General features: G+C 52.3%; 1 protein-coding gene across 7 annotated transcripts in view; it reads left to right on the top strand.

The window, feature by feature from the left end:
• LOC309400385 (CCR4-NOT transcription complex subunit 3-like) overlaps window positions 1-14910 on the top strand; it is a 110461-nt gene extending 95551 nt beyond the window's left edge. For all 7 annotated transcript variants that reach the window (XR_014176648.1, XM_081968840.1, XM_081968835.1 and 4 more), the window contains one exon: window positions 13629-14910. Coding sequence is in view for 6 of the 7 variants with exons in the window: in XM_081968840.1 (XP_081824966.1) it covers window positions 13629-13727 (99 nt within the window). In the remaining variant the exon portion in view is untranslated. The remainder of the gene's footprint in view (window positions 1-13628) is intronic.
• Window positions 14911-15221: the final 311 nt, after the last annotated feature.

Raw genomic sequence — 15221 nt, 5'->3', positions numbered from 1 at the left:
TGAGTGAAGCCTCTACCAGGGGGGAGGACAATTGCAATGACATGGGATTTTCGGAGGACGAGGACTCCGCTCCACCAGATGCCCCCTCATCCTCGGCCTTGCTTCCTCCAGCCATGTTTAAGCCATTATTGCATAAGGCTCGTAAGACCACCAAGATTGGTACTGGGGACCCTACGGTTCCCCCACCTAGGGATCCTGACATGGCTATGTTCTCCAACACAGCCACTAATAAGGCAGAGATCCCCGCACCGCCCTTATTCTTGGAGGCGGTCCAAAATCAGTGGGCTCGCCCTTCTAATTTCACCAACCCGGGCAGCAATGACCGGCGGTTCTATAATGTGGAGCAAACCTTTGCCAAGGCATTGCAGCTTCCCAATATAGACACCCCCATAGCCGCTTTGGTCTCCTCCTCCCCTGTAGTCTCTGGAGATGCAGCGGATAAAATGAAGCCAGAGGATAAGAGGGCGGAGCTTACTCTAAGGAAGAACTTTAACGCTTCCGCCTGGGCAGTAAAAGCGCCGGCTGCCGCTTCCTATTTTAACCGCACCACAGTGATGTGGCTCTATAAGCTTCAGGAGCGCACTCCAATCCAGGATGAGCGCCTCCACCAAGATATAACAAAAATTTTAGCGGCCTCTCAGTTTTCGGCCGATGCTACTCTTGATGCTGTGAAATTCGCATCCAGTGCCCTGGCCACCTCGGTCACTTCCCGTAGACTGTTGTGGCTCCGCAACTGGCAGATAGACAATAAAGCTAAGTGGAGTCTGGCGGCGGCCCCCTATGCGGGTCCCAATCTTTTTGGGGAGGCCCTGGACCCCATTCTGATAGAAAATAAGGACAAGAAGAAGGTCCTCCTGTCTAATGCAAAAAACGCAGAGTCCAGGCCCACTCCTTATCGCAGACCCTCTTACAGGGCTCAGGAGCAGGATCACCAGCAAAGATTCTCCTCCTTCAGACCGGATAGGCAGTTCTCCCGTCCCTATTACCAGGACCGTAACAGGTTCCAGGGTCAGAACAGGCGGCCCTTTCGTGGGGGGGGGTGGCCGCCCCTTCCGCAGAGGGAAGTGACTCGAACCCGGGCCTTCCCATAGGCGGCCGTCTGGCGCACTATGCGGATCAGTGGGACAACATCACCACCGACGCTTGGGTCAGGGCCACCGTTCGGTACGGCCTGAGACTGGAGTTCCTCTCCAACCCCCCGACCTTATTCAGAACGTTCAAACCCTCTCGGGATCCGGAACAGCGACTCCTCATGGATCTCGCAGTAGAACATCTCCTCGAGATTCAGGCGGTCGAACCTGTTCCAACCGCAGAGCGCGGGTTAATAGGCCACTATTCCAACTTATTTGTGGTTCCGAAGAGCTCGGGGGGCTGGAGGGCGATTCTAGATCTCAAGCGTCTCAATCAGTACCTCCTTTACAGATGTTTCTAAAGGTCTTCCCTCAGGTCAATCCTCCAGGGCGTCAGGCGGGGGGATTACATGGCCTCGATAGACCTGACCGAGGCCTACCTCCACATCCCGATCCTGCCAGCCCACCGCAAATACCTACGGTTTTCACACGGAAATCATCACTTTCAGTACCGGGCTCTTCCCTTCGGGCTGGCCTCTGCGCCCCGCACCTTCACAAAGGTTCTGGCGGCATTGGCGGCTCACCTGCGCTCGAGGCCGGTGAGACTTCAATGCTACCTGGACGATGTGTTGGTTCAGGCAGACTCCGTTCCCCAGGCCACTCACGACCTCCAGCTCACCATCAGGTATCTTCAGTCCCTGGGGTTTTCTGTCAACTTTCCCAAAAGTCATCTCACTCCGTCCACTCGCATACTGCACTTAGGGACAGTTATAGATTCAGGGACGGGGATGGTCCAGCTCTCCCCAGACAGGCTCACCAGTCTTCAGCAGCTAGTACTCAAGGTGCTCAGAAGTCGGTCAGTTTCCATCCTAACCTTGTCTCAGCTACTTGGCAAGATGGTCTCCTGCATCGCCGTGGGCCCGTGGGCCCGACTCCATCTTCGGCCCCTGCAGTGGGCCTTGATCCCATACCAGAGGAGACGGATGAGCAACTCTCTGAGGTCTCTTCAGCTTCCTCCATCAGTCCGAGCGTCCCTCCAGTGGTGGCTGTCTCCTGCCCTGAGTCGAGGCAACACGTTTTGGGAACCGGACAGAGTGACGGTGACTACGGACGCCAGCCTGTTCGGCTGGGGGGCGCTGATGGGGTCCAGGATGGCGCAGGGTCGTTGGACAGCGTCAGATCTCCGCCACAACATAAATTGGTTGGAGCTGAAGGTGGCTCGTCTGGCTCTGCAACACTTCAAGGTTGCTGTTCGAGGTCGCCACGTATTGCTGCTGATGGACAATGTAGCCACGAAGGCCCACATCAATCGACAGGGGGGCACGCACTTCCGGGCCCTCTGGCTAGAGGCGCTGAGATTGGGCGCGTGGGCGGAGAAACATCTGGAGTCCGTGGTGTCCGAGCACATTTCCGGGGAGTCCAATCATCAGGCGGATTGGCTGAGCCGGGCAACCCTCGACAACGGCAAATGGAGTCTCCGGGTCGCAGCTGTTCCGGAAGATTTGTCAGAGATTTGGCACCCCGCTGGTGGACTTGTTTGCCACGCCTTGCAACACGCAGCTCCCGAGATTCTTCTCCCGTTTCCAGTGCCGGTCGGCGGAGGGGACAGATGCACTCCGGAGCAGATGGCCACGGGGCCTTCTTTATGCCTTCCCTCCCATTCCCCTTATCCCAGGGACCATCAGGAAGGTAGTGTCAGAAGGGGCTCATGTCATCCTCCTAGCTCCCTATTGGCCCAGGAGACCATGGTTTGCGGACCTGATGCTTCTCTCAGTGTCCCTGCCATGGAGGATTCCTCAGGAGGAGGTTGTCTTGTGCCAGGGGGTCCTGATACATCCGGAACCCCAGTGGCTCCACCTTACCGCCTGGCACTTGAACGGCAGCTCCTGAGGGGAGCCCACCTGTCCACCAAGGTTATTGAGACCTTAGAGGCCGCTAGGCGGCCATCCACCACCAGGATCTACAATTCCACCTGGTCAGCTTTCGTTCGGTGGAGCATCCCGTTAGGCCTAGATTCCACCAGAGCCTCAGTGGCTAACGTCCTAGACTTCTTACAGAAGGGTCTGGATGGCGGCTTGGCGCCTAACACCCTGCGCAGGCAGGTAGCCGCCCTGGCCACGGTTCTGAAGGGGGAGGGTGCCTTTTCTCTCTCTCATTCCCCTCTTATCAAACAGTTTCTAAAGGGGGCAGCAAACATTCAGCCCCCTCCTATCCACAGGTTTCCCACCTGGGATCTTCCTCTAGTCCTCACAGCCCTTACAGGTTCCCCTTTTGAGCCTATCAGGTCAGTGCATCTGCGACTGCTGACTCTCAAAGTGGTGTTTCTGGTAGCCATCACGTCGGCCAGACGCATCTCGGAACTGGGTGCCCTGTCTTCTAGGGACGACCTTCGCATTTTTCACCTAGACAGGGTGGTCCTCCGCCTTGACCCTTCCTTTCTCCCAAAGGTGAATACCCCGTTCCTTAGGGCTCAGGAAATCATTCTCCCTAATTTTTGCCCGGCCCCTTCCCATGAAAGGGAACGTCTTTGGCACCGTTTAGATGTTCGCCGCGCCTTATGCATCTATCTCAGGAGGACGACGGGGGTGCGGAGGTCTGAGGCCCTGTTTATTTCCTTTCAGCCGGGGTCTCTAGGGGCTAGGGTGTCCTCGGCTACCATAGGGCGGTGGATTCGTCAGGCCATAGAGGTAGCCTATGAGGCTTCGGATCGGGTTCCTCCGTCGGGAATCACGGCACATTCAACTCGAAGTGCAGCCACCACAGCGGCGTGGGCCACTAGAGCTCCATTTGAGGACATTTGTAGGGCTGCCACTTGGGCTTCCCCGACTCCGTTTATTCGCCATTACCGTTTGGATTCTTTTGCCTGTGCAGAGGCGTCTTTTGGGCGTAGGGTCCTACAGAGGGTGGTGGCAGATCCTCCCCTGGGGCCCTAGTCTTCCCTCCTTGGGACTTAGCTTGGGTATGTCCCACGTGTTACCCCTCCCTCGAATCCACCGGAAAAAGGACGTTGGTCTTACCTGAACGTCCATTTTCGGGGGATGAGAGGGAGGGGTCACTTCCCGCCCTAGATAGTTAGCATAGGGAGGGCAGGGTTGGCTCCTGGGTCTTCTTGTGCTTCCTTTATGCCAGGGGTGTCCAAACCTTTTTCAAAGAGGGCCAGATTGGATGAAGTGAACATGCTGGAGGGCCGAACATTTTTCCGAACATTCTTTGAACAATTACAATTAAATGCAAATGAATTATTTTATGCCAAGTTAATTGCAAATGGCATACTTTTCATTTCATAACATTAAGATCAACTGACAGTTGAGTTTTCACAATGTATTTTAAATAAATTTTCCCAATGAATCATTATTTTGTTAAAGCGGAAGCAAAATATGTGAGTTTTGTTGTTGTTGTGCCCAAGGAAAGAAACCGGGAACTTGAGTTACCCCCTTCAATTCCTTCTCACCCGCATCTCTCTTTCATTCTCTACATCGCTAAGATGTTAATAAACTTCCCCAAAGTTTAGACGCGGCAAATATGCGAGCGCGCACATACGTACGCTTATTGATACCCTTTAAAAACCTTCCGATATTTGTTTATAGCAGCTCATGTGAGCTTTAATGGGCCATCTAAACCCGTGATGGCAGAGAAGTTAATGCGTGGCTGAATATTTCCTCCTTCCTTCCTTAAAAAAAACAAAAACAAAAAACCAACCCACCTTGGGGGAAGGTTCCTTGCTTTTCGCCTGCCAGACCTCTCCGAGCCCGGCGGAGAAGCTACAAGTATCCCTTGGCCCTGTGCTTCACGTACTGCGCCTGTGCCGCCTGGTAGTTTGCCCATTTCGCAGCCTGTGTTGCGAAGGCTACGGTGCGTGTTCTTCGGCGATACCCGTGAGGCTTGGTCTCTCAACCTTGGCGACTTTAAGTCCTGTGAACTTCAACCCCCAGAATTCCCCAGCCAGCTTCCGATGCGGCCCTCTCACCGCCCTCCCTCCTGTGGCAGACAGTCTTCTGCTTGCCGCCCTCAATCAGAAGGGAGGGCCGTGGGAGGGCCGCATTTACACAGAGCAGGGAGGGCTGTTAGAGGGCCGCATTAAACCGCCCCCCGGGGCGCAAATGGCCCGCGGACCGGACTTTGGACATGCCTGCTTTATGCAGATGCTGTACCTTCGTCTTCGTGGAAACTGGGAAGTAAAGGGAAGGCAGGAGCCTTTATCAACTTTCTCTCAGTCTATGGACCAATCAGGCTGTGTTAAAACCCACATGTTACCCCTCCCTCTCATCCCCCGAAAATGGACGTTCAGGTAAGACCAACGTCCTTTCTGGACCATGCTTGTGCCTATTTGAGTAAAATGTATATTGATTTTCCCCCAGATTCATTTCTCTCCATACATCCTGTATAGAAATTTATTCTGCCATTTTAAAAAATGCCTTTGGGAGTATCTTCCTTGCCTTCTTTCCAGTCTTGCTACTTCTTTAATCTAGTCTTACATCTACAATTGCATTAAAATCTCCTACAACAGAAATATTTTAATATTCCACTTCTAATATCTTTTTATACAGCTTTTGATAGAATTCTTCTTGCTTATTATTTGGTGCATATATTGCTATTAGTAGTATCTTTTTTTGGTTCATTACTATCTCCACCATTAAAATTCTTCATCATCCATATAAATTTGTTTAGAATTTATTGTTTCCTTAATATATAAAGCTACCCTTCTTTTCTTTTGCTGTGCTGATGAAAAATATAATTTCCCAATTTTGGAGTATTCCAGTAATTTACTATGCTGCTTCTTTATGTGGGTCTCTTGGTGGCAGATTATATTTACTTTTAATTTTTGTAATCGTGTAAATATTTTTTTTAGAAATGACACGGTGGCTCAGTGGCTAAGACACTGAGCTTGTCGATCAGAAGGTTGGCAGTTCAGTGGTTTGAGTCCCTAGTGCTGCATAACGGAGTGAGTTCCCGTTACTTGTCCCAGCTTCTGACAACCCAGCAGTTCAAAAGCACATAAAAAATACAAGTAGAAAAATAGGGACCACTTTGGTGGGAAGGTAACAGCGCTCCGTGCGCCTTTGGTGTTTAGTCATGCCAGCCACATGACCACGGAGACGTCTTCGAACAGTGCTGGCTCTTTTGCTTAGAAACTGAGATGAGCACCACTCCTAGAGCCGGAACATGCATGTGCGAGGGAACCTTTACCCTTACCTTAAATATTTTTTTCCGTTTTTCATATTTTATTTATAAAATAGGGAAGGTTGCTGAGTGCTGAAAAGGCAGTATGTGGCGGGAGGGGGGGGATATCAGAACTTTGAATCTGAGTTGTAGGCCTGGGGAGGTCCGTTGTTGTAAATTTGAATGGTGACTAAGCAACCAGTTGTAAGTCAAGGACTACCTGTAAAAATAGTTTTTAAAAAAAAAAAACAGCTGTATTCAGATTAGCATCAGCCATGACCTTGTATTCATTGCAGCAGTGCAAGGTTTAGCTACCATACAGGTCATAAGGGGCACTCTTTTTTAAAAAAATCTGAAATCGAGGTTCAAACAATCATTATCCATTCTTCCTTAGTATTGACACAGCAAGGATAGGCCATAACTATTCCAAATATCCTTTACGGAGCACGAGGCACTGTCTAATGTCATGGTCACCTTTTCTGCACTTGAAATACTAGTTGTATCTTCATTGGGGTTAAAAATGTATAATTTTTTTCTTATAACTCATGGGCAGAATAGAGAACATGGTTGGGCATTGGAGGAAGACAGAAGAGTTAACCAAATCAAGTTCCCGTTTGGAAAAAAACTGTGCCTTCTGCAGATACTTTTTTAGTTAATTAACTATTCTTCCATAAGAATTATAAGTTGCTTTCCTATAATACAATAAGCCTACGCTATGCAAGTTCCACTGTGATTCCATTTATACATTTACGAATGAGGTGGCCCCACTTTTCTCTGTTGCAGTCACCTGCATGGATGAATGTTTGTAAATGCGGTAAATTACTCAATCTGCTTCACATTACTTAAAGAAGACAAGATGGCAGTACTTTTGAGGCTGATGTTGTCCATCACCCAAAAAGGTGACCGTGCCACTTTCCCATCACCCAAAACAGAAACAGGATACTTTTGAGTCTTCCATACCTCGCATGTCTGATGTACTACTTTTCCCCTCACACAAGGGAAGGCGTGAAGGAACTGTTTCCTCCTAAATTGCCATAGTTGTAAACTTGTAACATTCTGTGAGGCTCTTACAAGAGAAGGAACCAGGCCAGTGGTGGGTTCCGGATTGGAACGGCCCCGGAGTTACCCACATGCACACGTGCATGCGTTCTAGCATCAGATGACGCTTCTGCAAGCCTCCGCAATGCTCCAGCTGCTCTGCGGAGCGTTGCACAGGCGCTGTACATGCCATGCGCGTGTGCGGAAGCGCCAAAAGCATAAAGCACAGGTAAGGAGCGCGGGCAGGCGAGTGGGCCCTCCAGAGCACCGTAGCAGAACATTACCCGGTGCTCCAGGCAGGATCCGGTACGCCCGTACCAGGGCGTACCACCTACAACCCACCACTGAACCAGGCCCACTTAAAGCCACCAGACTTCTGCTTTCACATAGGAGGGCAGGTATCATCTTTGCAACAGAGTCCAGGATTCCTTTAGTACAGGAGTGTCAAACTTGATTTCATTGAGGGCCAGATCAGCATTGTAGTTGTCCACGGGGGGGTGGGGGTGGTAGGGGGGGGCGACTAGGCATGGCCAGCTTGTCACTTGCGTGGGTGGTGCCTGTGGGGACCGGGCGGTGTTGGGGAGGCAATCCAAGGGTCTCCAGTGGGTGGGTGGGGGGTGCAGGAGGCTCGTCCTGCAGGATGAGGTGAGGCAAGGCAGGGGGCGGGGCAACTACAGCCGGAAACCATCGGCCACCCTGTGCTCACTGCTCTCTGTGTGTGGGGGAGATGGTTTCCAGCTCTAACCGCAGCCTCCCAGCCCCTTAGCTGGCACACACTGTGGCTCCAGAGCCCGCTGCCACCAACGGGCTGGCTGTCCATGCTGTTCTGACCTAGGCTTCCCCAAAAAGCATGAAGCAGAGTTCCCGGTCCCGACAAAACCCCTTTTGTTATTAAATAAATGTGAATTCCTCTCATTCACATTCAGCAAAGGCCTGGTAAACAGTCTTTCAAAGGTGAATTTATGACCACAGACCTTATCTAGTTTGGAAAGCTGCCATGTAAATATTTCCCAAATGCAGTGCTGTGCAAGGAAAGACTTGGAACAGAGTCTCTGAGATTCACGGACAGATCTTCACACTCCTGACACAAATGAACAAACAAATTCTTTCCTGCAAAAGCCCACTCCCCTTTTGCTCCTCTTTTATTTCCTATGGAAGGGGCCATTAACCGTCCACCTGACGCTTTACACCCAAGTCGACCCTCGTTTCTGAGCTGTTCTTTCTTCTGGCAGTTCTGTGCATGCGCAGACTGGGAACAGCCTCCAGCTGTTCCTCTGCCTCACTGCTGTATAGTTGCTAAGGCAGCTGAGAACTGCCAGACGACCTTGGCCCCATCTCTGCCTCTGATGGAGAGCCCTCGCCCAAGCCTTCCCCAGCCTCCAGGACTGTTTGTTTGTTTGTTTGTTTGTTTGTTGGATTTATATGCTGCCCTTCTCCCAAAGGACTCAGGGCAGCGTACAACATTAAAAAAAACATATTACAAAAGTTAAAAAGGAAATTAGATAGAGTATGCAAAAGCAAACCCAATTAATATTAACAATAACATTTTAAAAATTAGATTAAAATTAACAATTAAATCATTTATTTTGTTCAGGCCAGGCTGGCTTGCTGGAAAAGCCAACTTTTTAGGGCACGTCGGAAGGACCGGAGGTCGGGGATTATGCGAAGCTCCGAGGGCAGCTCTTTCCAGAGGGAAGGCGCTCCCACAGAGAAGGCTCTCCCCCTGGGGGTCGCTAGCCGACACTGTCTGGCCGACGGCACCCTAAGGAGGCCAACTCTGTGGGATCGCACGGGACGGTGGGAGGCTACTGGTGGCAGTAGGTGGTCTCGCAGGTACCCTGGGCCTAAGCCATGGAGCGCTTTAAAGGTCATAATTAATACCTTGAATTGCACCCAGAAAACAACCGGCAACCAGTGCAGGCCGCCTAAAAGGGGTGTAACATGGGAGCACCTTGGTACCCCCATGATAACTCGCGCGGCCGCATTCTGGACCAGCTGAAGCCTCCGGGTGCTCTTCAAGGGCAGCCCCATGTAGAGAGTGTTGCAGTAGTCCAGGCGAGAAAGGACAAGGGCATGAGTGACTGTGCACAGAGCATCCCGATCCAGGAAGGGGCGCAACTGACGTACCAGGCGAACCTGGTAAAAGGCCCCCCTGGTCACGGCCATCAGGTGTTCTTCTAAACTAAGCCGCGTATCCAGGAGGACTCCCAGATTGCAGGCCCTCTCTGAGGGGCTAAAATTTCTCCCCCTATCATCAAAGGTGGAACAAGATGCACAAATCAGGATGACTGAAACCACAGCCACTCAGTCTTGGAGGGATTCAGCTTGAGCCTGTTCCTCCCCGTCCAGATCTGAACAGCCTCCAGGCATTGGGACATCACGTCGAGGGCATCGTTTGGGTGGTTTGGGGTAGAGATGAAAAGTTGGGTATCATCAGCATATTGATGATACTGTACCCCAAAACCATGAATGATCTCGCCCAGTGGTTTCATATATATGTTGAACAGGAGGGGTGAGAGAACCGACCCCTGGGGCACCCCAGAAGGGACGCGCCTCAGGGTCAATCCCTGCCCTCCAGTCAACACGAACTGCGACCGATCCGACAGGTAGGAGGAGAACCACCGTAAAACGGTGCCCCCCCACTCCCAACCCCCCGAGTCGTCGCACTAGGATACCATGGTCGATGGTATCGAAAGCCGCCAAGAGGTCTAATAGGACCAGGACAGAGGAGCAGCCCCAGGCCCGGGCCTGTCAGAAATCATCGACCAATGCCGTCTCCGTGCTGTACCCGGGCCTGAAACCCGACTGAAACGGATCCAGGTAGACAGCTTCATCCAGGTACTGGGGAAGCTGACGTGCTACCACACTCTCGACAACCCTCGCTACAAAGCGAAGGTTGGAGACCGGACGATAGTTTGCTAAAGAAGCTGGGTCCAGGGAAGGCTTCTTAAGGAGGGGCTTCACCACCGCCTCCTTCAAGGTGGTGGGAAAGAACCCCTCTCTCAATGAAACGTTGGTAATCTCCCGGAGCCAGCCTCGTGTCACCTCCCGGGAAGCCGAAACTAACCAAGAGGGACACGGGTCCAGCACACAAGTGGCAGCACTGATTCTCCCCATAATCCTGTCCATGCCCTCGGGGGTCACAGGGTCAAACTCATCCCAGATTGTCTCCACAAGATTCATCCCCGTCGACTCGCCTGAATCTACCCAGAGAGAGTCCAAGCCTGTCCGGATCTGAGCGATTTTATCCTGCAGATAACTGAACAAATTCTTCAGCCCTACCCTGCAAGGGGTCTTTCCCAGTTCCTTGGTTAAGTAAGGAGCGGGTCACCCTAAACAGGGCGGCTGGGCAGTTGTCTGCTGATGCGATAAGAGCGGGAAAATGTTGTCGTTTTGCTGCTTGTATCGCCACTAAGTAGGATTTAATATGAATTCTTACTAGTGTTCGATCAGATTCGGATCAGCTGGCCCTCCAACCACTCTCTAGGCGTCTTTTCCGGCATTTCATCTCCCGGAGCTCCTCGGTAAACCAGGGAGCTACCCGGGATCGACACCGGGTCAGAGGCCGCAAAGGCACAACGTGATCCAAGGCCCCAGCAGCCACCCTATCCCAGGCTTCCACTAGGGCTTCGGTTGAGCTGTGAGCAAGGGATTCAGGAAAAGTCCCAAGCTCCATCAGGAACCTTTCAGGGTCCATCAGGCGCCTGGGGCGGAACCATCTTGTCGGTTCCGCCTCCCTGTGGCGAGGGGTAGCAGTATGGAAGTCAAGCCTGATGAGGAAATGATCAGACCATGACAAGGGTTGGATAGACATATCCCCTAAATCTAGATCATTCATCCACTGCCCAGAGACAAAAATCAGGTCAAGCGTGTGTCCCCTATTATGGGTGGGGTCTTCAATTAACTGAGTTAGGTCCATAGCTGTCATGGAAGCCATGAACTCCCGAGCTGACTCAGATGTCTCGCCAATGGAAGGCAGATTGAAATCCCCCAGGATCATAAGCCTGGGGAAATCAACCGCCAATCTAGCTAACATATCCAGCAGCTCCGGCAACGCCGATGAAACGTAGCAGGGAGACAGGTACATAACAAAAAGGCCCACCTGAACTCCAAGGCCCCATTTCACAAAATGGGACTCACACCCGCCTATCTGAGGCACAGTGACCTCCTGAAGTCCGAGACTTTCCCTAATAACCACCGCCACCCCCCGCCCCTGCCCTGGGCTCTCGGCTGGTGAAACGCCTGGAAGCCTGGTGGGCATAGTTCACTAAGGGGAACACTCCCCTCATGGCCCAACCAGGTCTCCGTAATGCACGCCAGGTCCGCTCTACCCTCTTGTATGAAGTCGTAAATGAGGGGAGCCTTATGTACCACGGACCTGGCATTAAGCGACACCAGCCGGAGACCAGGGCCCTGTAATCCTGAGCACCCAGGGGTGCAAGAAGGGCGATGTGGGTCGGAACGCGCGATCGCTCTTAAACAGCGAACCCGTGTCCCCCAAACATAATTTGGCCCTCGTCCCCCACCATATCTGCCTCTCCCACAAACAGTAGAGATGGTGAACCCCCCCAATATAATGGCTTAATGTCTCCCCCGGAATCCCAACCCTTCCCAGCACTCCCAACCCGCGCCCATTAGTTAGCTCTGGCCTGTGCCCTGGCAGACTCCCCCCCCAAGCCTGTCTGAGTCATCCGAATCAAACCCCCCCCCTTAAAATTTGTTTTAAAAACCCCTGTACGAAACCCCTAAGAAGTCTCTTCTTTGCATGCCACCTCTTGGGATTCCAAGATCCATCATTAAGGAAGCGTCTTGATAGGCAAGAAGGCCATCCCCGGGAAAGAGGGAGTTCCTGAAGGGAGTAAAGTTCTGTCGCAGTAGAACATAGAGGAGAGTGTGGTCATGTTCCTTCTCAACCTCATCACTATCTGGCTCTGCTGGACACTGGCAGGCCACAACACATGCGGAGAGCTGGACGTGCTTACTCAGGCCCACTTTCTGTTTTTGCTTGTGGTTGGAGAGCAGGTTGCCACTGATCATCTCGTCCCCCTTGTGGGTCTTGCCCTTGGCCTGCTCATGTAGCACGTTCCCCTTGCATACCCGATACACTTCGGCCTCAGTGCAGGCTGCCGCCGCCGCCCAGCACACCCACCCAGCCCGAAGGAGAAGTGGCCAGCTAGAAAGTCCAAGTAGAGATGGTAGAGCACATCCAGGCACAGCAGGCAAGACGGCCACTGCGAACGGATAAAGCCAGATCCCCATCAGTGCCATTGCCACCCAGGCCCAGCCAGGATTGCACATCTCCCCCCATCTCTGCTGGGCCTGGGCGGCCATGGCGCCAATGGGGATCTTTTGTCTGCTGGGCCTGGGCGTGCTCTACCACCTCTACTTAGACTTTCTAGCTGGCTGCTTCACCACCTTTGGGCTGAGTGGGCCTGGTGTTCCAGGGAGCAGCAGCAGCGGCCTAATGGACCTGCAGAAGCTGCTGGCAGCCTCGGTGGTGGCAGCAGCCCACAACGGTGTCGAGGTGCATCAGGCACGCGAGGGGAACGCTCCCCGCAAGGGCCAAATGCAAGAACCATGAGGGGATCAAGGAGATGGCCAGCAACGACCTGCTCTGCAGCAGCAGGCCAAAACAGACGGGACAGAGTAAGCGGGCCAATGGTGTCTGGCAGCAGCCACCCCACACCCTCCTCACCTTGTCTTGGCTCATGGCAGTGGCAGTAGCCGGAAGCAGAGGCACAGGGGAGAAGCACACGGTCCAGCCTGCTGGATGTGCCGGGCAGCCACCTGCCCTGTCCCAGCCACATGGGATGGAGCAGGCACGTCCAGTGGTGCACATCATGTGCCTACCCCCCAACTCTGCTGCTGATGGTGCCATTGCCGCCACACCTGCTTCTTGGAGGGCCAGCTGTGGAGCCCCTACTGCTGGACACCCCCCCTCCCGCCTGAAAGACCGGTAAGGGGGGCCATCCTGGAAATGGTAAGTGGCTGGCCCGTGTCGCTTTGGCCCTGCCCATCCCATCCCAGCAGGCATGGAGGCAGCTGGCACACGTACGCACATACCTGGCCAACACCATCCTGGCAGGTGCAATTGCACATAGGCGGGTGCATACTCGGCACACCCCACTCCACCCCAGCGCGCGCTGGCCTCCTGTGCGCACGTGTGCCTGCTGAGATGGTGTGAGCCAGGCCTGTGCACAGCTGCCGGGATGGGTCAGCCCCTTACCATTTCCAGGATGACTGCACGGGCTACATCCGGCCCGCAGGCCTTGAGTTTGACACCCCTGCTTTAGTACAAGTAAATGCATTCAGTCAGGCAAGAGGTAATGAACTGTGTTGTATTTTCCTGTTTCTGCTCAGGGCACTTACATCTACTTTGACTACGAGAAATGGGGCCAGCGCAAAAAGGAGGGTTTCACCTTTGAATACCGCTACCTGGAAGACCGGGACCTACAGTGATGCCCTGGGGCCAGCAGGGGGTGCCAGGTTTTCCTTCCAGAGACAGCTGTGGCGGTGTGCTGGGGCGGCGGCAAAGGAAGACCCACCTACCCTTCACCCCTCTTCATCTTCCTCCCCAGATCACAAGCAGGGTGGGAGGGGGCAAGCCGCATGGTTTTTTTTTAAATGCATGCAACTTTTAAAAATTACCGCAGGACAGAGGAGGAGGGGCAGCAGCAGTGGCAGGCTTCTCCTCTGCCTTTTCTTCACTCTCTTCTGCCTGTGAAGAGGTCAGAAACGGGGAAACACCTTCTTGTGCACCGGGTTTGGGTGCCAGAATGGAGATTAAAAGGGGAAAAAATATTTAAGAATCCCACCAAAAGAGTGATTTTCCCCTGTTCTCCATTTTGTGTGTGTGTTCTAACAGAGCATTTCAGCCCCATAATTATTGCAGCAAACATGAACACCCCACTTGCCCTTTTGCCAGCCCTCCCCAAACTTTTTTTGCCACAAACTCTGTCCCCTGTTCGGATAGATACCCCAGTATGATCATGATAATATCGGGTCTCATGAACCTTTGTGGTGACCATTCTCCGACCCCCTCGTCCACTCACCACTGCTGGAAATGGCAAATTGGCAAAAATTATAGAATTTGCAAATTTGGAAGCATCAACCTCAGGTTACAAAGGCTCCCAGTGACCACAGAAAATTCTGGTGGATTGGTCCCTGTCAGTCTTTGGCTGCCATAAGTTTTGACTTGCTTTTTTTGCAAGTTGTAAGGAGAACCCCTTAAAGGCCATCTACCATTGTCACGCCCTTAGTTGTCCTCATTTGGAAGAGTCTTTTTCCTGACTAGAACAATGACTTTAGGAATTCTACCTTCTCCCCTGTCCCCAATGCTGCTTCTCCTTTCCAACCTTCCAAAATATTGCCACCATAAATTTGATAAGCACTTGTATCTAATCATCTGCTGGTCCCACGGGAAGAACCCCCCCCCCCCCCCGCCCCAATAAGACTTGCAATTTATTCCTAATTGGAAAGGGAGACATTTGGGGAAACTTTGGGAGGGGGGGGAGGGGGGACTGATATCTCTCCTCAACCAGCCCCCTGAACTGGAGCATCCTGTCCACGCCGCTGTTAAGATATTTTTTCGTAAACTTATTTTCATTTTGGAAAATATTTATGAATAAATAGTTTTATATGAGTGTTCTTCTGTTGTACAGGGAAGGGGGGACAAAAACCACCAAACCTTGGGGGCGGGAGAAAGGACTCTTGGTATATGAGCTGTGAGTCAGAATGATGCACAATATATTCAAGCCCTGTCTGAAGGCTCCCTGGAATATACAGGTAGTCCTTGACTAACAACCGCAATTGAGCCCAAAATTTCTGTTGCTAAGCGAGACAATTGTTAGGTGAATTTTGCCCAATTTTACACCCTTTCTTGCCACTGTTAAGTGAATCACTGCAGTTCAATTAGTAACGTGATTGTTAAGTGGCTCCCCCATTGACTTTGCT

This window comes from Natrix helvetica (genome assembly GCF_964273705.1).
Source record: "Natrix helvetica genome assembly, chromosome: W".
Taxonomy (NCBI): Eukaryota; Metazoa; Chordata; class Lepidosauria; order Squamata; family Natricidae; genus Natrix; species Natrix helvetica.
This window is presented reverse-complemented; position numbering and strand designations above follow the sequence as displayed.